General features: G+C 43.8%; 2 protein-coding genes and 1 long non-coding RNA gene across 3 annotated transcripts; 2 read left to right on the top strand and 1 right to left on the bottom strand.

Moving 5' to 3' along the window:
- The first annotated feature begins 5,983 nt into the window (after positions 1–5,983).
- Positions 5,984–7,443, top strand: LOC120680561. Its single transcript, XR_005677712.1, has 4 exons — positions 5,984–6,089; positions 6,214–6,415; positions 6,543–6,905; positions 7,030–7,443. It is a non-coding gene; the product is annotated as an uncharacterized LOC120680561 (long non-coding RNA).
- Positions 7,444–9,935: 2,492 nt separating this feature from the next.
- LOC120681126 (protein PSK SIMULATOR 1-like) lies at positions 9,936–13,871 on the top strand. The gene is made up of 4 exons (XM_039962661.1): positions 9,936–10,084; positions 10,174–10,266; positions 13,611–13,701; positions 13,797–13,871. The coding sequence occupies exons 1-4, from the start codon at positions 9,960–9,962 to the stop codon at positions 13,869–13,871; spliced, it is 384 nt and encodes a 127-aa protein (XP_039818595.1). The 5' UTR covers positions 9,936–9,959.
- A 4,021-nt stretch (positions 13,872–17,892) lies between these two features.
- On the bottom strand, positions 17,893–22,274 carry LOC120681125. The gene is made up of 7 exons (XM_039962660.1): positions 22,257–22,274; positions 21,445–22,047; positions 20,941–21,073; positions 20,725–20,817; positions 19,855–19,931; positions 19,326–19,465; positions 17,893–18,457 (listed from the first exon to the last, which is right to left on the bottom strand). Exons 1-6 carry the CDS (start codon positions 22,272–22,274, stop codon positions 19,457–19,459), a joined length of 933 nt encoding a protein of 310 aa, XP_039818594.1. The 3' UTR covers positions 17,893–18,457; positions 19,326–19,456.
- Positions 22,275–22,390: the final 116 nt, after the last annotated feature.

Here is a 22,390-nt window from a genome sequence, read left to right as displayed (position 1 = left end):
TGCATAGCATCGGATCAACCGGTGTTTGTATTTAACTGCTGCCGGCTCTGTGTCTTCGGTTAGACCGACGAGTTCAATCCTATACTCGTCGGTTCAACCGGTGCTCATATACCGTGCCTGTTTCGCTCTGTTTCTTCGAGTTTGCTTCCGCGGTTATTATCGTTTGTTCTTAGGGCTTACTTGTGTTGGTGTAGCTCCTCCATAGCTACTCCACGCTGTGCCTAGGATTCTAGGGTTGGGTGTGTATTTTGGGACTAAGCCGAAACTTCAGTTTGCAAGATTTTTCAATTGGCTCTCATTCACACCCTCCCTTCTGGTCGCCCTTTCGGTCCCTCAGAGATCAAAGCGTGTTTTCAGGATAAGTTTCACAGCCAGTTTGGAGCATTGTGGAATGAAATGCACCGGGAAATTCCTCTTGAGGGTCAGAATCTTTTTTTTTTTCCCGAAGGGGTGCTGGAAGATTAAAATAAAGGTTACTTGTTTCAAGCATATTGTAGTGCAAGTGGATTTGTTTGGCAAATGCTTCGTATGGGGGAGATGGCTTCGACTAGGTACGTATGCAGGTGATTAATCAAGCATTCAGCAAGGCTAAATCTTGAAGTATAGTAAAGGCAGGATAAATATAATGCTGCCAGTAGATGCTAATGTAAAATTAATCTCAATTCGTTTCAAAATCATTTAAATGTTATTTTTCTTTTGGCATGGCCAAATACATCATCGATGTGTGAATTTAACAAGTTGTTGCACTTAATTAGACATCTTATAAGTTGTTCGATCAATAATATGCGTCCACCTGCCAAGTTGTTGTTCCATGAGTGTAATTTTTTAAAAAAAAAAGATATTACATCAGCTCGGCACGGCCTGCTCTTCGACACAAGCTGCGAAATACTCACTCCGTTCCAAAATAATGCACTTCTAGAGTTCAAAATTTGTTCCAAAATAAAAGTACACCTATGAATGAGACAATCCAGTTGTAGTTGTCTTTTTCTATTTTTCCAAGGCGCAATGTAATTTTACACTAGCATTGATCGAGCCTTGCTAATTGGCGGGCGCTCGCCAGGAGCCCTCCTGGCACCACCTACCAATTTTGGAAAGTTTTAAGTTTCCGCAACTTTCTATTTTTAGAATATCATAACTTATACACATAACTTTATCACATAATTTCTAACCAATATATTTGTGGCATAATTTTTTAGCACAACTTTTATTGTGTACACAATTTATACGTATAATTTCTCTGAACAACTTTCAAAATGAGAACTTACCAGCATTGTTTGCAAAAGGTATGGCTTATACACATAATTTTTTCCTAAATAATCTTTTACGTGATAAATTTATAGGATAACTTTCGTGTCATACATAACTCGTACACACTATAACTGAAAATAATGTTAAATAACTTATACATATAAATGTCAAAAAAAAAGTATGGAACAAATGGATAGTAAAAGGAAAGAGAAAAGAGAAAAAAGAAAAAAAGAAGGAAAAAGTCATTTTTGCCTCCCTCAACTTTAGGCCGAATCTGCTTTTCCTCTCTGGATCACAAAACCGTCCGTCCAGCCCCCTCAGACTCACAAAACCGTTCACATAACCTCTCAGGCGGTTTGAGGGTGACGTGATAGTGGTTTTCATCCTTTTCTTTTCTTTTTTTATTTTGACTAAATATTTAAAAAATCACAGTAAATCACAAAAAATCATAAAAGGGAAAATCCAATTTTGTTGAACTCCACATAAGTAGATCTACACATTGGATATATTATATGATATACTTTAGTACAATTTTTTTTATAGTTTTAAATATATGCTTTTCTTTAATTAATTTATATCTACAGTTTCTGTTGTCCAATTATGGTGAAAATTTTATGGTGGGCTAGTCATTATATGATTGAGCTATAGTACAAATTTATAATTATTGGATCATGTTTAACTGAGCTATAGATTTTTCTATATAAACCTAGATAAATCTAGGCCAATCTATAGATAAACATAGATAAATCAATAACTCAGTCATACATGATTCGATAATCATAAATTTTTTGCTACATCTCAATTATATAATGATTAGACCACCATAAAAATTTCATCGTAATTAGACGACAGAGACTATAACTATAAATTAATTATAGAAAAATATATATCTAAATCTACAGTAAAACATTTGAACTAAATTATACCATATAATATGTTCAATGCGTAGATCTACTTATGTGGAGATCAACAAAATTAAATTTTCCATTTTATAATTTTTTTGTGATTTACTGTGATTTTTTAAAGATTTAGTCAAAATAAAAAAGAAAAGAAAAATAAGAAAACCGCTGCCACGTCACCCTCAAACCGCCCAGGGAGGTTATGTGAATGGTTTTGTGAGTCTGAGGAGATTGGACGGACGATTTTGTGGTCCAAGAAGGAAAAGTAGATTAGGTCTAAAATTGAGGAAGACAAGAAGAACTTTTTTCAAAAAAGAACAAAAGAGAACATGGGCCCGCCCCCACAGCCCTCACCCCGCGACGCACACCACGCGCTGAGCGACCGCCAGCACGGCTCCTGGCGGTCGGCCATCAATCCAGCTTTGCGGCATTGATCTCCGTACTTAAATTCTAAAAGTGCATTTATTTGGGATCGAGGGAGTGAATTAAATCACAGAAGGCCGGCATCTGAGTGGGTCGAAAAATAAAAATAGAAAAAAAGCCATGCGCGTATGTCACGTGCCAGCAGCACCAATCTCGTGGATGGGCCGTGGGTGGCAGGCGCACCGTGCCCATATACAATGCCGGGTTGTTTGGTCGGCATTGCATCTGGCTCTGCGTGCGTGCCGCACGTGTTGGCCACCGTAGAGCTAGATGTCATCACGAGCTCCCCCGTGTGATCAGCGTGTGCCTCCGTGAGGCACGCCACCGTCCCCGCTTGGCCGCCTTTACGAAGCGGTGCTGCCTGCCACGCTACACCGGTGCGGGACTAAAAAGTCGTTGCATCTAGGCATGGGCTCGCGTTTATGGGCCGATAGCTAATAGCCCACCGGTCGGACGAAGCGCGGATGAGAATCGGCCCAAATGGAAGACGGAGAACACCGTGGTTTGCACAGGTGTCCAGTTACAGCCGGCCCAAGAAACCCCAACAGCGTGCATGCCCGCGCGCTTCGTTGTCAGCACCGCGCCCCTCGGCGGCAACCCGTGCCGGCTGGCGTGCCGGCGTCGCATTCGATCGATGAGTTCGTCCTCCTCCGCTCGCCGGCGCGGAGGACAACGGCAACCAGTTAGACCAATCGTTGGCTCCCCATGTGATGGACATATACATCCGGATCATCACGAAGACAACGCATGCATCTCGTCGCCACCCGCCGCGCCGGCGAGTAAAATTCCTATCCGGGACCGAAACGAGCGTTACCCGAAAAGTCTATTCTCCCGCTGTGTGCTGTGCACCTGCTGGGCGCCTCGGCGGCCGCTGCTGGTGCAAATTAAAATCGAGATCTGAAAATTACTCCCTTCTATTGGAGCATCGCGCGCTTTTGGCTGCTCAAGTCCAAGATTACTAGTTCAGTTATAGTTTTAAGAGTTGCGTGATCATAATTCCAGCAACGGCCATTTATGCTTGCTGCTTTTCAGTGCTCGAAGCCACGTGAGGTTTAGAGAATTTGCTGGCGATCGCGTCATGACACAACTAATAATTAACGAGCCAAAAAAAGAAGAAGAGTTTGACGAGGACACGAGGTTTGCTTATGCGAGGCTCTACCTGATACTGTGTACCCTTAGCTTCTTCAGAATGCTAGGCATTGATCACTGTCGTGACATACGTGCGCTTCTATCCCGTCGAGAAACCGTTTGTTTAAGAAAAAAGCAAACGGTGAAGATCAAAAGATAAACAAAAAAAAGTTGGTGGTTGCTACTAGTCGCACATGTCGTGCGCAGATATGATCGTTCGGTTGCGTTTGCAGGACACTGGATGCGCCCTATCAATCCATTAGCAACAAAATGAGTATGATAGCCACAAAATTCAAATTACAATAGCAACACAAAATACACAACGGGATACAATAGCCATTCGATTCAGATTACAGCAGGAGGGCTTTTTTTTTGAATGTTGAGCAGGAGGAAATTTGTTATAGAAGATTACAAAATTTGTTATACACACACAATGCTGCAGCAGCAAGCAGCAAAAAAAAGGGGAGGAGAATCGCCAAGCGCACGTGTCCTGCGCCAGCACGCCAAGCTCCGTAAGCCGGACCCGGCGGCGTGGGCGGCTGACATTTTCAACATAGTCATAGTGTCGCTGAGTGTGCATGCCGCACACGGTGCCACCTGCGCCACAACACGAGGAGGAGTGTCCTCGTCGTGAGTTGGGTGTGCCTCCATTCTACACGCCGCCCTGTCCGCCCTCGGCAGCTTATGAAGCCGTGCGCGCCTGCTAATATTCACGGTTTGGTACCTTAATTAGCTTCTTCTTTGCGCTGCTAGCCCTGCAGCGCGTGGGGTTGTTGCTCTTGACGTTGGGAACTTTGGAAAGGAAAAAGAAAAACGGCCGGCCTAGCCCAGAATGGGTGGGCACCCGCGCGGCCCAGCGCGGTGGGCTGCTGCTTCATTCTCCTCTGCCGGCCTGGTGCTTTGAGGTGTACACGCACGCCGCGGCGTCAACCATTTTAGCGTCCCAATCGGCAATCATCCGCCGCCGTCGTCCGGTGATTCGGTCGGTCTGCCTGCCATGCCCGTACGTGCTCCAAGTCAGCATTCTGCCCCCCCCGCCCCGCCCCTGTCGGCCTGCGCCGCTGACCGGCCGGCCGGGCTGTGCCGTACGCGCCGGTGGCCGCCTGCCGCACCGGTCGTCAGATCAGTCACCAGTTCACCACCACGCTGCCCGGCTCGTGCCACGTGCGCAGACTGGAGCAGGACTGCGGGAAGATCCACCACCGGCGCCTGCCGACGCTGCCGCCCGCCTCGGCGAAGCGGACGCGAACTGAGCTCATAAATGGCGCCGCAACTTTCTAGCTGGGGGCGGACATATCCCGGCCGCCCGGGGTCGCGGCGTGATAGGCAAAGATTGACGAAGCCGTGAAGCGCCGCCGCCGCGCGCTTTGCACCGACTGCCCTGCGGCCGGGCGGCACCACCCGTGCACGTGCACCCACGCGCGCGCGAGCGCCCCACGTACTGTACACGCGACCTGTGAACGGAGGATGTGGCTTGGGCGTACGTATATTTGGCAGTTGGCGCACGTGCTCTCGATCGCGAGCCGGGACGGAGGAGAGCAATGCGTGCTGCCAGTACGGTACACCCGCGCGGATAATTCTTCGATCTCCGGACGGTCCCGGCCCGGCCGGCGACAGCGCCAGATGCGGATGCAGCTCGTGGTGGTGGGGGTCGGCTCGGCGCATACATATGCGACCACTGGCGGTCGGTGCCAAATAAACCCATCCAGCTAGCCGCCGGACCGGGCCGGGACGGCCGTTCGGTTCGCTACTAGCTGATCGATCGATAGGCGCCGTTCGGTCACCCCCCGCCCGAGTGTGGTTTTTCCACCCCTGCCGTCCCGGGCCGGCACCTTCTAAACCGTTGATGAAGCGCCAAAATTCGCGCCAACGATCTACAGCCGAACCTGGTCCCACCATTTTCAGGCAGCCCGCCTAATTCCTGCCCCGTGAAGTTTTGGTCAAGGTGAGTGCGGAAGTGAAGCGCGAGGCACACCGCGAGGCAAGTTGTTTGGGACCCACATCCTGCATTGGATTCTCGTCGCATGTTTGGCCCCTTTCTTCTTCATGAGCTCAGCCATGGAGAATCCTTTCTTCGCTTAGATCCGGTTTTCACGGATCTTGGTTAGAGACCAGAATGGCGGATGCTAACGATGGTAGAAGCAATTTGGTGAAGCTTGGCACTAACCGTGCAGACGATGGTACAGGTAAGTTAATGTTGGTACCTTAGATTCAGTTTTCTTGTTCCGCTATGAGCTTCAGTCTTTCTTTTTCGAACAGAAACCATCAGCTCAATGTTTCTAACTTACAAAACGAAGAAGTGGTTTCGTTTCGGTAGAGGAGGCGGCCGTCCTGAGCTGCTACCCATTCTTGCTGCAAACGCACTTTAACCAACATATGCGTAATCAATTGGTCCGTGTTCCATTCTGCTTCCTTTTCAGAACGAGAAATTTCAGAATGTTCTGACTGCATACAACTCGTTTGCCTGACATTTAACTTGGTGTATGAATTTGTGACTTTTTGCTGAGTAAATCAGGTGGAGGGTTGTCATTCCAAGAAATGGTAATGAGAGCAAGCAATGGCGTCTTGAATTTGCCAGGAGAAAAATTGATGTGTGAAACGAATTATGGTGATGGCCAACATGAGCATGCCTCGGATGATGCAGTACTTCGTGTAACTGCAGACAATACAACAACAGACCACAACAAACATGAGCAAACTGCATGCTCCTCTTTTTGGTAAGGCAGTTTCTGTTTTACTTTAAAAGCCATTTCAGTTCATGTTTTTCATTCTTTCTTTGATATTGTATATTGACCTGATGGTTTTGGTTTGTTACAATTTGGTGTTTACCTGCACATCATTAAGCACCGGAAGTGATGCCCCAGCTTCAGACAAACATACAGCTAGTAAATTTGATATGGTTGCACAAGAACCGTGTATAAACTTTAGTGGCGAACATGATCGATCAGTTCAACTGTACTCACCATCTGAACATTAAGGAGAAGTTTCTGGCAACAACAAAATGTAACCATTTGAATATAAATTGCTTGCTATCATTGGGTTACTGAACAGAGCTGCCCTAAGTTACTGGCATCTGCTGTTTTACTTATTAATTTGAAGTGCCGGAAATGGAGGAACAAATTCAGTGCAACCTTGTGTCACCGTGTCCGGCGAGATGGATGGATCAGAGCATAACACACCTGTGCAAGCTGCATCATCCTCTTTTTGGTAAGCCATTTTATGATTAACATAGACAACCATTTCCATTGATGCATGCATTCCCTCATTGCTATTGTTACTGACAAGCTGTTTTCTGTTCTTTCCATGTGGTGATTACCTGAACATTCTTAAGCACCGAAGATGGTGGCACAAATTTAGTCCAATTCCAGCAAGAGAGGGGGACCAGGTTGAACCAGAGACTTGTGTCACCTTGGCTGGCAACCAGGATGGATCAGTGCCAAATTCCTCACAAATTGAACAGGAAGGGAATGATTCTGGCAACATCACAATGTTTTAGTACAGAAGTTGTTGCTCAGCCATGGCCATGCTATTTGCTTTCTTTTGTCCATACTTAGTGAATGCACAACTTCTAGTGGCATCCAAGTAAAATTAGTACCAGAAAAAAAAAATCAAGGCTTGTGTTGTTTGTCTGTAGAAAGCCAGTTTGCAAAAATATTGGTCAGGGTATATACTTTGTATCGTATACAATATATAATTTACCAATACGTATTGTCCAGTATCTATATCTGGATGCCTTAAGTTTTCAGCATCAATGATCCCTAAATATTCTACCTATGTCTGGCTTCAGCATAACTAGTTTTGTATATATATGGTTCCCTATCTTAGGATTACTGACCACCTGTTTTCTGTTCTTACCATGTGGTGATTGCCTCAGCATTCTTAAGCACCGAAGATGGTGGCACAAATTCAGTTCAAATTCCAGCGAGAGAGCGCGGGGGGGGGGGGGGGGGGGGGGGGGTCAGATTGAACCAGAGCCGTGTGTCACCTTGGCTGGCAACAAGGATGGATCAGTGCCTATTTCCTCACAAATTGAACAGGAAGGGAATGCTTCCGGGAACATCACAATGTTTATTACAAATGAAGGGAGTTCTGATTTTCTGATGATGCTAGATGGCAGTCCTGAGCGTAGATGTTTTTTGGGTTCTTGGAAATGTTACATTTGTAATGATTATGAGACATTTTCTTTGTTGGATCACTTGATTGGTGATTCTTGTAATTGATTCTGGATGCCAAGTTATTATATGTTTCTGTCAGTCCTGAACTAATTGTTCAGACAATTTATTATGGTTATGTCGTAACTGATTGAAATATAAATGACCTCGTTGTTGAACTTACAAAATTTTCTTCCTACAAAATATAATCAAATACTTTTCTATTTGATTAATTAATTTGAGGTGAGTTGGTTCCATAAACTACCCTAAGTGATCATGTAAGTGTGATTTGTTTTAGTAAGTATATTATGATCTGGTTTTTTTATAAGGACATTTTTATAGTACAACTGAATAATTGAGTAACTATGTTTTGATTGATTATTTGTCTCTGAGTTTTGTGAGGATTTGCTGTTATATATACCAAGGAAGATGGTGGTACCAACATTTACTTAGTGGTTCTGAATGAACTAGCACGAAGTATAAATGCAAACATTGTTAATTGACGCATTTAAGTAACCTGGTCTGAACTGGTTGCCCAGCTGCTGCTAAAGGTAAGGTAGTACTAGTTCAAAGAGTCAAGCATAGTTGTTGACACTTATACATTGTTGAAAGAGTCAAGCAATTTGATGAAGGTGAGACCTGAACTTTTCTGCCCATGTCATTCATTCAAGATAGGAGTCAATTTCATTAAAACATACATGAGTCATACAACAAAATCAATTTACAGAGAGTCATACATGAGACATTTCCTTCCTGGCAAAATCAAAATTACACAATTTACCCAACTCTCACACTGCCAAACACTACCAATTCTACTTCACGATTGAGAAACAATGATGGTAGTGCTGGGAATGATTCTGGTGATTGGCGAGGCTGGAGTAATGGAGTTGGAGCAGCTGCAAAACCAATGGAGAACAAGTAGCTTGGTTCAAATCTGCTCTGGAACTCCAATCGTCGCCACTGCAGCAGGCCAGGGCGGGCTCCGACCCGGCGGATGGTGACCTCGACAGTAGAGGGAAGAGGCACTGCTCCGCCGCGCCGCCGACGGCATATCAGCTTGCGGCGGCCAACCTCCCCGCTCGCACCATGGCGGCCCCAGCTTGGCCGTCCCCTGCTCCACGCGCTGCCTCCCGGTGACCACCTCCCTCCACGCGTTGGGTTCCACCTAAGCGAGGGTAGGCCCGCGGCCAGCCACCAGCCTCCACGAGCGGCAGGGCCGGCGCGGCCGCCTCATGCGGCGGCCGCGGCGGGCGACGGGACTGCCTCCAGCGGCGGCGATGGACGACGGGACGGCAGCCTCCCGCGGCGGTGACGGACGATGAGCGATGGGCCGGCGGCAGCGAGCGCAAGGCGTTGAGGACTCTGATTTGGGGGAAGAGTCCCGAGTCGGGGGGAAGAGGATGTATCTGACAATTGGGCCTGGCGGGAAGGGATTGTCTGCCTCAGACGCGAGACATGAATTGGCGTCCAGGCACAAATCTCGAAAAACAATCGGACGGCAGAAAAGCTCCCCCCGCCCCCCCCCCCCCCCCCCCCCCCCCCCCCCCCCCCCCCCCCCCCCCCCCCCCCCCCCCCCCCCCCCCCCCGGCGCAAGGATCGGAATCGATCGCGCGCGCGTCACGTCCCACAATCTGTACGGGCGAGTCGACGCGCCCGTCCCGCACGCACGCATGTCCCTCGCCGCCGGCCCATCTGTACGGCCAAGGACGACGCCGGCGGCACACACACACCACGCGCGCTTTACTTACGATCGACACGCCGGCCCCAGCTGTAATTCATATTTGTGCTGACTAGCCTCTTACCAGGAAAATGATTTGGTCTATGCTGCATAACTTTTACCTAATCTGCATTACTAAAATGTGAAATGGTATGTGTCCTGAAAACCTTGACGTTTCTTAGCAGCAGGCTCCTAGACTGGGCTCTGTGCTTGGGACAGCCAGCATGGCTGGATTTGGCAAAGCAGTGGACATTTTAGACACACTGTCTAGGATCCCTGGTGAAGACCTTCAGCCCAGATGGTGGCTTCATTTCTAGATCAAAGAACAGAGGGTGCAAGATATCAATTCTTGCTTCTGAGGTTGCCAACACAATACTTAAAGGTGCCAGTATTATGCAATCTCTCTCGGAAGACACTGTTACGTACTTCAAGCAAGTAGTGCTTCCTTCTGAAGGTGTACAGAGTTTGGTCTCCAGTGACATGAGTGAGTTGATGCGAATTGCAGCTAATGACAAAAGGTACACATGATGATTTCATCAATTACCATAGTGAATTTCTGATCACCTTTGACCAATAGCTGTTTGTGACCTCTGGTTAATATTTGCAGGGAAGAGCTGAAAATATTTTCCCAAGAGGTTATCAGGTTTGGCAACCGTTGCAAAGATCCCCAGTGGCATAACCTGGACCGCTATTTTGTCAAGTAGGCATCTATTATATTATTAGGGGAGTGTTAAAAAAAAGCCACCATATTCGTCGAGAGGGTATAGAAATTCCCACATTAATCTAAAAAAGAGAAGGATTTGCACCGTTGGATTTTATGAAGATCTAACGGTTCAAACTAACTCAAGAGTCCATATCAAATATAATTAATAAATAGCTAATTTCAGATTAAAAAATTAAAGAAAATTAGGATATGACAGAGAGTCCATGCTGAATAAGATTAGTAAATAGCTAAATTTGGAATTAAAAATAAGGAAATTAGAACTCAACCAAAGAGTCCATGTTGAATACAATTAGTGAATAGGTAAATTCGGAATTATAGACTTAAGAAATTAGAATTAGCACTCGATAAAAAAATCATATTAGACAAATAGCAAAATTAAAATTAAAATTATAAAAAAAATTGGCATTGAATATGACTAATAAATGGATAAATGCAAGAACTAGAAACAAAAAAAATTATAGTTGATGTGTAGAGTGATTAAGAAGCATATTAAGAAGGAAAATAACTGAACAAATAGTATATGTTAAATGCAATAATAAAAACCAAATTTGAGTTCCATGTCAAATAAAGTTTAATTTAATGAAGATCTAAATAGTATTATTATTGTATAGAATTTACACTATTGGATTTAATGAAGATCTATCCGTCTAAATTGGCCAGAAGAGTATATGTCTAATTTAATGAATGTAATATTCTAAACTACCAAAAAGTGTCTGTATCCAATTAAAATTAAATACAGAGACCGCATGACATAAAAACTCACGTCTCCATCTATGTCTCACATTAACCCTCCTCAAATATGCAAAATAAAAAAATATGGCAGTAGCATAAGCATGACAACGCGATCATAGTTGTATTGTATCTGTATTATAGAAAGAGATATTTGCTTTCAAAAATCTTCAGAACGCCCTGCACTGCAGCGCAATCGTAGTATTTGCCCGAGTTCCAAATCACAACTTTTTGAGTCTCAAGAACGTCCTGCAGTACATGCAGCTGCATGAAGCAAACTGGATTCTACTCAAAACCATTGCCAAACATCATGATAGGGATGAAAAAGATAGTGACGATGCGCAGAGTTTCAGATATGCAATGTATTGCAAGGCCATCAGCACCTTATGATTGTCAGTGTGGGCCAATAAATACGCAAGCCAATCAATGTGAGAGAAACATCTGCTGAAGAACCAATGCTTTCTCCAAACAAGGATTATCATCATAAATGTTGCATTCCTGAACAACTTCAGTTATACAAACTAATCTGATGGTAGTCAACAAATATTCAAAATTCTGTGGGCATACAAATAGTTCCATACAAGTAATAATCACTGGAATAAAGAGTAAAGCACCGAAACCTACAAATAAATGTGACTATTTATTATCCCAATCTAAATAGATGCGTGGAGAAAAACCACGGACTTAATCGTATGAGGAATCAAATAAGATAAATAATTCTTAACATTATTATTCACATCTAATATTTTATAAGTACATGAAAAAATACTAGGCATGGAACACAAATGTGATCTATACCTCTAAAGAAGTATAGAGAAAGGGAATAGAAAAGGATAAAGAAGCAGCAAGGTTGAACGGATAAGGAAAGTAGAAAAACGGGAATAGAAAAGGAAGGTAGGAAAAATGAGAAAATGAGGGGGGAAAAGACAAAGTGGAATTATTGGTTTAGTCTTTAATTAATATCATTAGTCACTACTATGTTATTTCATATGAAATTATGTTATTATGAAATCACATTATATATTACGAGAGAATATAAAATTATAGCCAGGGCACATTGGGCATTTGACATCTTCCATGTATTCATGAAAAAATAGGAGAACCCGTTCTACCGAACAATTTTCAAAATGGCTCTATATCCATAAGAGAAGCCGCTCCATCAAAGAAGTCACAACCAGAATTATTTTAGTCATAGCAAGAGGCATAGAACCCTGCTAATCTATCCCAAAGTTGATTGCCTACGGTACAAAACAAATGATTCAAACAAATGTTGTCGCTGGTCCTCTTCACTTAGAGAAACAAAAGCCATGAGGCGCAATCTATACTCAGTAACTGAGTCGAACTAAACAAGGAATTCTCCATTAGATGCATCGAATGTGAAACACGCTAATTGATTTCAACTATACAGAGGAACAAAATGGAATACAGAGAAATCAGTAGAAATAGCTAGAGAAAATGGAAGATAAAAAAGAAGAGTTAGGAACAACAACAAAGTTATATATGGAACTATCCATCACCGAGATGACAAAACTCTAAAGTAGGCCAATTTATGCAGTCATATGGGCTAAAAACAAATAAATAAAATAAGGAGTGACCAAACTGGGAAAAATAATAATAGATTCGATTGAATAAAACACACATATATATATATATATAAGTTTTGCATAACATTTATTTACTAAAGTCAGTATGAGGCCCCAACTTATTTTTTAGCATAACTTTTTTTTGTCTAATCCATGATCATTTTTATTTCGCTCCTATGATGAGTCAGATCTAGATCTGCTAGATGCTACTTAGGTGCTCTAACAACTACACTAGATATATTTTCGCTAAATAATAATCAAAATATTGCAAGATACAAATCGAACTTCAACATCTAAGTCATAAAGCAATCATCACTAACACATACATATAAATATATTTCATAACTACTTATAAAAAACTTTGTATAAATACAAACATATACAATATGCATCCATATTCAAGATGACCCAATATTAAAATTCAATCCTCAAATTTAGAATTTGCATGTTAAAGTAATAAAATATGCAACTATAATATAGAACAAAGCAACATAAAATTGATGATTGGTATGAACTCCTATGCATAGAAAGCTGCAGATAGTATTCAACAAGAGTAGATGAGAGATAAATAAATTTGCGAATGGGTGCCTAGCCGAATTGGTTTGGTGGCCTCACTAGCACTCCTTAGGTCCTGGGTTCGACTCCCGGTGGGAGCGAATTTCAGGTTGAGGTGAAAAAATATCATCGCCTGTCTACATGCCAAAGCCCATGGAATAGATCCCGGCCCGCTCTCAAAAGGTATGAGTTACCCCACCCCTATGTAAGGGTGGGGTAGAGGTTCGGAGGTTTCTCGGCATTCGTGAGGTCTTTTTCTTACATTAATGCTCGAAGACAGCTTGCCCCTTGCAAATTAAGTTTTTTAATGTAAAATAGTTAAAAAAATTAAATAAAAAACTAGCTACCCGCGCTATTAGCGCGGGCCACCTTGCTAGTTTATATTATTTGACAGGAAGCAATGAGTTATACGAATGAGTTTTTTTTTTACTATCTTGTTCATTTGGTGTCTAGATTAGAATCCGAAAGTGCACCCCAGAAGCAACTGAAAGAAACAGCCAAAGCAGAGATGCAAAAGTTGATGACTCTTGTTCAACGTACAACTGTGAGCACTGGATGTTCTCTGAAGTAATCTTTTGAGGCCTCGAGGTACAATTTTTTATCTTCTCGATTATTTAATTTTCTTCTTTCTTTTTGCAGGATTTGTACCATGAGCTTCATGCATTAGATAGACTAGTGGAGATGCACGTACCTTTAAAGAAGAATTTTATTTAAAAACATTTGGGTTGCATCAAGACTACTAAACATTTAATTCATTTATTAGTATATCACAACAATCCAATTCAAAAATTTGACCTTTCGTAGAGAAAAATCACATAATTAAAAATTAAGAAGACAACTTATAATATTTCTTAGAGATGCAAACAGAAAATTTGACCTTCACATGATGGTTTAAATAAATATCGTAGTGTGAACCATATGTAACATCTTACTAAACTAAGATACCAATACAAATAGTATACATTACAAGTGTTTGGCATGCAGAATTCTTGTATTCTGCAAATTAACAACCCGAATTCAAGATTCATTATTTCCTGGTATTTCTAGCCAAATAAAGAGTGCCAACAAAAATAAGACTGAAGATGTAATCATGAAGAACTGGAAGCAGTTATCACCTTTCTCATGGCCCATGTTCAAAAAAGCGCTAGGCGGTATCTAGGCGGTGACCCACCGCCTAGAGCCTAAGCGGGATTAAGCGGGATTAGGTGTTTCAAGGCGATTTGCTAGGCGGTGTCACATGCACACGTATACCTTATCATATACATCATATACCTCTAAAAGAAAAGAAAAATAGAGGCCCACTAAGCCTTGAGTTGAAAAATAGGCCCATCAAAGCGGCCCAACAGCCCAACAACCACCTTATCTCCTCCCTCCTCTCCTCTGTTCCCCTTCCCGACGCCCCTGCCGGCTGCCTCTCCTCTCCTACCTGACGCCGCCCCTGCCTCGCTTCCACCCTTCCTCCTCCTCCGCGCCTGCCCCTGCCTCCGCCGCCGCCGTCGCCGCCGCCCGTCCCCTGCTTTCTCCTCCACTGCCGGTGCTCGTCCCTGCCTCCTCCTCCACCGCCGGCGGCGCTCTCTGCTCTGCCTCCTCCCTCGCCGGCGCCGCCTAGGAGCCTACCCCCATAGGCCAGGCGAGAACCCCTCGCCTAGAGCCTAGTCGCGCCTAGGCGCCCGCCTACTTCCGCCTTTTTGAACCGTGCTCATGGCGGCATGCTGCTGATTTCTTTTTTTTTTCTCGAACACGCAGGAGAGCTGCGTATCATTATATTGATAGAAGAAGAAAAGAGTCATACATAGACCCAAAACACACCCCACACACCTCTTAAGACCTTTGCTAATAATCACCTGTTAACTAAAAACACTACGACCAACCCACACCTCTAGCCCTCACCCTAGATAGCAAGTAGGGTAAGGCCCCTGGCTCCTGCCAAGCTCCACAGGTGCGCTTCTTCAAAGGCCAGTGCGATGGCCGCAGCGACACTCGGGCTGGCCCCATTAAAAACACAGTTGTTTCGGTGTCTCCAAATGCTCCATGCTCCAAGAATGACTAGAGAGTTCAGACCTTGCCTTAAATCCCCCGCGACCGATGCTTCCACTTTCTCCCACCAATCATCAAAACAAATGTCTTGAGGCTGAGGGGCAAGTGCGGTGAGGCCAAACCGCTGGAAGAGAGAGAACCAGAATTGTCTTGAAAACACACACCCGACAAACAGATGTTGGATATTTTCTTCCTCTTGATCGCACAACAAACAACTGGTTGGATGAGGGAGGCCTCGTCGAGCTAGCCTGTCGGCTGTCCAGCAGCGATTGTGGGCGACCAGCCACATGAAAAAACGACATTTGGGAGGAGCGTGAGACTTCCATATTCTCTCTGCAGGTCTGAAGTAAACAGCACCCTGGAATAGGACCTCATAGGCTGATTTTGCAGAATATTCTCCTGAGTTAGATAATCTCCAAATGTGTTTATCAGGAGTCCCAACTTGCAGTTCAACCAAACTGATTAGGTCCCAAACCTCAAGGAATTCCAATAATCCTTCCACCGAAATTGCACCTGGATATCTTCTAACCATTTTTCATTGGTTAGAGCCTCCCGCACCGTCCGCTTATTAGCCCTTCTATTGGAAACTAAAGCAAACACCCTGGGTGCAAGCTCTTGTATGCTATGGCCGTCTAACCACCTGTCCTTCCAGAACAAAGTATTTGTCCCATCTCCTACTTCAGTAATGACAGCCATGGAAATGAGACACTCCACATCTTTGCTGACCTGGATAGGCAGATTTGCCCAAGGCTTGTTTGGTTCCGTTTTCCTGAGCCATGGCCAACGTGCTCTCAAAGCACAGTTCAGTCTTTTCAGATCCGAGATACCTAGCCCCCCAAGCTCCAGATGTCTGCAGACTTTTGGCCAGGAAATTAAACAATGTCCACCTCGTGCTTCTTTCCTTCCTCGCCAGAGAAAACCTCTTCTGATCTTATCGATGGCTTTTATTGCCCAGTTCGGAAGTTCCATCGCCATAGCCACATAAACCAGCATTGCTGTCAGGACAAACTGAACCTGTACCTCTCCCTGCCCAGGTCATGAGGTCCGCCTACCACCCCGGCAATTGGTCTGCTATTCGGTCAATTATTGGCTGAAGTTGCTCCTTAGTCAACTTCTTGATAGTAAGTGGCAGTCCTAAATATTTGCATGGGAAATCTTGCACTTCACATGGCAGCAGGTTTTGTATGATGGCCATGTCCTCTTCAGCACACTGAATTGGCAGCACGTTACTCTTCTGCACATTAGTTTTCAGCCCCGACGCATCCCCAAACAGCTGAAGCAATTGTAGAGTTAGATTAATATCAGCTGCTGCCGGCCGGAGAAAAATAGCCACATCATCTGCATACAAAGAAATTCGATGCTGAATTGGTCGTGAAGAGAGTGGCTGTAATAGCCCAGCTTCAGATGCTCTTGTGACCAGCCAGTTCAGCACGTCCATCACTAGGATGAACAACATCGGTGAAAGAGGATCACCTTGACGAAGCCCTCTCTTGTGCTGAATAAAATCTCCTGGTGTGCCATTCAGAAGGACTTGAGTAGAGGAAGAAGTCAGGAGAGCACACACCAAGTCCCGCCATCTAGACCCAAAGCCGAGTTTCCTTAGCACCTCCAAAAGAAAAGCCCAGGAAACCGAATCAAATGCTTTTGTGATGTCCAATTTAAGAAGGATCCTTGGTTGTTTTTGATTGTGTAGGAATTTCACTGTTTGTTGCACCATCATAAAATTGTCTTGGATGAACCGCTTTTTAATGAAAGTGCTTTGGTTGGGCGAGACCATTTCATCAAGGCGGCCGGCAAGTCTGTTAGCCAGGACTTTAGTCACCAACTTAGCAAAGCTGTGCACCAGACTTATGGGTCTAAAATCTTTCACCAGATCTGCATCAGGTTTCTTTGGGAGTAAAGTGATGTATGCTGAGTTCAGCAGCCCCAAGTTCCTGCAATTCCTTCCCCAAATTCTATGTAGGGCTGCCATAATATCTTCCTTAATTATCGGCCAGCAAGCCTTATAGAACCTGCCAGTGAACCCATCCGGTCCAGGAGCTTTGTCAGACGGTAAATCCTTGATGGTCTGCCACACTTCATTCTCATCAAAAGGAATATCCAGGGCTTCTAGATTATGGTTTGGGATGTCTAGGTGATCCAAGTTGATTGTCCTGTCCCTGTCGCTTTCAGCACCAATCAGATTTGAGTAAAATTCCAATATTGCTGCAGCCTTTTCCTCATGCGAAGTTAAGATCTGATCGCCCTCCCTCAAGGAGGCTATGAAATTCTTCCTTTTTCTATGCCTAGAATGCATGTGGAACAGCCTGGTATTAGCATCACCATCCTGCAGCCAATTAATTCGAGATCTGACCCTGGCTACTGTTCTCAGAAGGGAGGCCAGCACCAACGTATGTTTCTTCAGATTATTACGTAACCACATCTCATTTGAATTTAGAGTTCTACTATCCTGAGCAATATCCAGCTGGTGCAGAATTTCCTTTGCTAGGAGGAGTTGGGAATTGAGATGGCCCACCGTCTTTTGGATGCTGCTGATTTCAGAAAATAAAATGTGATTTATAATATTTATGCAAACCAGACAGAGATATTTACCTTTTATAATACATTCCATGGACTGCAAGGGCCGACTATCTAGAAAAAAAAAGTCAAAAAGAGTCTATGCCGACATAGTGTCTCTGAATTTTTCTCACATGCTATATCATCACATAATTTGGGCTTCATATTATTTTGACATTACACACTTCTTATGTCTTAATAAAATTGTAACCCTAGTATCCAATATATTTCATAGCAACACGAGGACAAAAGGAGTATGAAGAATTACATAGCTTCACATCCTACGTAGTGTCACCTATTGTGGAATTGAGTGGCAGCTGATACTTATTATCTACCAGAGATGAAGGGGAATCTAAAAAAAAAAAAAAGAGGGAGGGGCAACACCATTAGGTTACCTTCCTGCAGTGTCATGTACTATTCAGGTCTACACTACTACTATACTTAGCATCAGCTACTACGTTATCCTCTGAAGATCTAAGATGAAAGTAGTGCTTAGATTGCTGGGACAGGAGGATGGAACTTCATCTTGCAGATCGACAAACCAACCACTTTGCTTTGGTCAAACCGTAGTAATCTTTAGTGCAGAACATGATCGTTGAAATACACTCGGAAATTCCACATATTGTTCAAGTATGATGGACCAATCAGTTACCTTTCAAGATCTCAGCAGCAACATCTTTCTTTTGTGACTCAGTTCCTTGGCAAACCTTCATTACAATTTACACACGTAAATTTTAGAACTGATTAATGTTTTACTCATAACCAATAACACGACAAAAAACAATCATGATATATATCTGATATTATTATTGGCAAAAGGTGTTAATATATTTCTTAAGAAAATTGTAGTACAATACCACATTCAACATTGAAAGGCACACAGACGTTAACCTGATTACTTAGCAGACCTACATCCATTCCCTGAACTCTAACTTTAGTTTTTTTTCAGTATGTACTTGTCCCCATCATACCATAATTTTTCACTTTTGACATTGTGAACTCATTCTCTTCCATTTGTTTCAGCAAGGCGAGTTTTGATCAATTTTTCTACTGATATGCAAATGAGAAGGCATACCTAGGTCATTCAACTTGACAGATAATGCACAATAACCTTCACAATCAGATGGATCTTTGAATGTCATAAGCTTCTACCCAAAAACGATGTACTTTCATCATACTATATTGCAAAAAATAGGTCTGTCTTAATCTAGTATGGATATGGATGTACCGATGTAGAGATAACAAATAAAAATAGGTCTGTCTTAATCTAGTATCTATTGGTCCTACATATTCAGCATGCTTGTTCTCTTGGCCAATCTATGTTTGGAGAAATATAATGGTCTGTAATCCATTTTTTTTCAAATAGCTACATTAAGAAAAATGCATTCAAAAAATAAACCAAGTGGGCCACCTTGCTTATAGCATTTTATTGTCAGGAGGTCAAAGGCCAATGCTGGTACACAAAAGAGCCCCCAAGTATTTCTGCTCGCAAGATAGATTTACCAAATATAATGGTGATTCGCTATGTATACATGTTCTGCAGCAGTTTTATGCAACTCATGTGTACTGTATTACCTTTGGCCTCTTTTTTTTTTCTTTATTCTTGCTCTGTTGCTCTGTCATCTCCATGAGCCAGTTCCCGAACAATGGTAAAACAACATTTTACCCTTCCTCTGTACTCTTGATGCCTTGACCCAAACATTTTATTACTTCACCTGGGCATTGACAAAATAGCCACTGAGCATTTATTTTCTAGCCAGGCAATGTCGACAAACAGGTAGAAAAAAAAAGCATAATCTCAGTCAGAATTTCGATCATTAGCATTCATATATAGCATTCATATACTGCATCTACATATATAGCATGGAGATCAAAGTACTTGAAGCCTGGCACGTGTAAAGTATATCAACATTAATATGGGAACTTAGCTAACAGTCCATACAGCTGAATTTTGCAATAGATCATGGCACCATGAGAACACAAATCTGAATAAATACGTCGTTGATTGATTACAGCACCAAAATATGTAGCATGCTGATTGTGAGTTGTGCAGAAAGGAGCCAGTACTATGTAGCATGCTGATTGAGAGTTTAAAATTTATTACCTCAAACCATACTACTATCGCTCTTGAAATCCTTCTTGGCTTAAGGCAGGAGCTTCCTATGTTTGCCTTCCAGTTAGCTTTAAACACAAACATTTCAATAAAATAATTTCTCTTTGTATCTTTCTTCAAATAATTATCCATATATGAAGCTGCTCATAGCTTCTGTCAATCTTGCAAATTATGAGAGAAAGCTAGTATGAATACACAAAATAAAAAACAATGGCCCCAGAAATATGTTTCACAATTCTCAAATAGCTCTTGTCTGATAGCTGCAAGTTGAAGATTAATATCTAGCTAGACACACCATGGCTTCAAACAGAACATGTCCATCACTTAAAAAAAAGGAATATTAAGACCTGGTGATCTGTCCTTCTGCTTTCGCTGACTTTATGCATCTCTTATTTTTTTGGTAGTGCATAGATTATAAAAAATAATGTAGGGAAGAACGATAGGTAAAATTCATCGAAGTACTATTATAGCCATAGTCTAATTAAACAATTGCATTGTCCCCTCTGAAACAAAAACTGGAGGTTAGACAAGAGGAGAACCAACAGATGCCTTCAAAGCGCAAACCACTATAGATACAAAGTCCTTGCCGTCCATGCAGCCATTAGATGTTTAAATTTTACCTATCAGGCTACCACCTCTATGTTCCATCAATATTAAGGCGTATGCAGTAATTGCTCAGGCACACCAACTTTCTCTTTTAGTTTCTTGAAACAAGCTTACTACGTGGGTGTACCAGCCACACAGACACTTCCCTCTTATGCCCAATTGCCAAAACTCCTAGTGCTTTTCTAGGACATGCTCACATAAATGGTACTAAGAAGGCTAAGCGGCAACTCAAATTCTTAATAGAAACTATCATACCTGTAACCAGCTTCTGGATTAGCACAACCCACCAACCACCTCCACTCCAACGGACCAATCGGCTCAAACAAAAACAGATGTATAGTGATGCGCCTGTTTTAAGAAAGAAAAGTATAGTGATTGTCAGCACAAAGTATAGAAAACAAACAAATGACAAAGGAAATCTGAACCATACCAAGTCTGATAAAAAGAAAACAATCGCTTGAAGAAATGGACCTTTCTCGACCCACAGCGGGACTGCGGGAAGGTCACCAGTAATCAGAGTCATTAAGGCCACACGGTACATGTGATCAGCAATAGATTCAGAGCCCTTGATGCTATGATTTATACATCCTTTCCTTTTAGTGGTCTGAAGAATAAACAAAAATAATAAGCCTCATAATCGTGCCACATGATGGATTTAAGCACCAAAGAAACAAGGAGCATCCTTACAAAAAAATAATAAGAAACAAGGGGGCATGAATTTATCCAAATCATTGCACATGCAGAGCCAAGCGCAATTACATGATACTTTATCTGCGCTCTTCCGAAATTTAGGATGACACTCTGAGAGTGGCAAATAATCAAATGCCCCAGAATTTCTTACAAAAATTGGGGTATCGCTAGTGTGATCCTACAGAATACGCGTTACAGGTAATGCCGAATATAGCAGGTAAATCAGCAAGCGAGCGACATATCAATGGGCGACTAATTACGATGAGCACAGACGTATGAAAGTACCTTGAGGCGATGGCACAGCGTGAGGAAATCGATGGCCGAGGAGGCCGACAATGGCGTGGAGGTCGGCGCCACGGCCACGACGTCCGCTAGCGCCGGCGACCGCCTGGGCACTGGCAATCCGTCTGGCCTGGGGCTACCGGAGACTGCGCGGACGGCCAGGGTGAGGCGGCGCGGCTCGCGCTCGACAGGGAGGATGCGCGGCGGGGTGCTGCTGGCTCGTGGGACCCTAGCTCGGAGCCCGTCTCCTCCCGCGAACCCCTCCCCGTGGTCGTGGACGCCGCCAGATGCGGATGCGCGGACCCCACTACCCAATTCCTCTCCTGCACCCGTTTGTTCGCCGCCGCTGCCGCCGCCATCTCCGCGCGATGAGCGCGTCCATCTGCGCGAAGGAACGGCGCCAGGGAGGATGCGCCACGACCGTTGCGCTGCCGGCCGCCTGCGCCGCGGGGAGGTGGAGGCGGACGCCCCGCAGGCGCTCGCGCCGCCGGCCGGCTGCGCCGCGGGGTGGAAGAGGAGGATCTCGTTGCAGGAGGACTCGGCTACGGATCGGCGAGGGTCAAGGCGAGGACTGCAGGTGACAGGGATCCATCTTTTCCTCTTGTGCTGGAGTCGAGATGCGGGGGAGCAAGGGGCACCACCGTGATTTTCGCAAGGGGGAGTGATTTTTCTTTCCTTCTTTCGCCAGATCGCCTTGCGAGGGAGCGCCGGGCCTGGTGTTACTCAAACGTCGCGCCGTTTATTGCTCCGATATTGCCGCGATGGGTACGGGCGGGCGGGTACTTTCAGCCTTGGTGACAAAAAAAAAAAAAAACAGAATCGGGCGGAATCATCACGGGAAGCGTAGTTTTTTTTGGTCCACCCTATTTCGTCAATCATCCAGCCCTTCAACGTCGGTCATTAAGATATATTTTGTGAGGACTATGGATATGCTAATTTTAGTGTAAAA

This window comes from Panicum virgatum, chromosome 7N, assembly GCF_016808335.1.
Source record: "Panicum virgatum strain AP13 chromosome 7N, P.virgatum_v5, whole genome shotgun sequence".
NCBI classification, from domain to species: Eukaryota; Viridiplantae; Streptophyta; class Magnoliopsida; order Poales; family Poaceae; genus Panicum; species Panicum virgatum.
The sequence above is the reverse complement of the archived record's forward strand: the minus strand, read 5'-3'. Positions and strand labels throughout refer to the sequence as shown.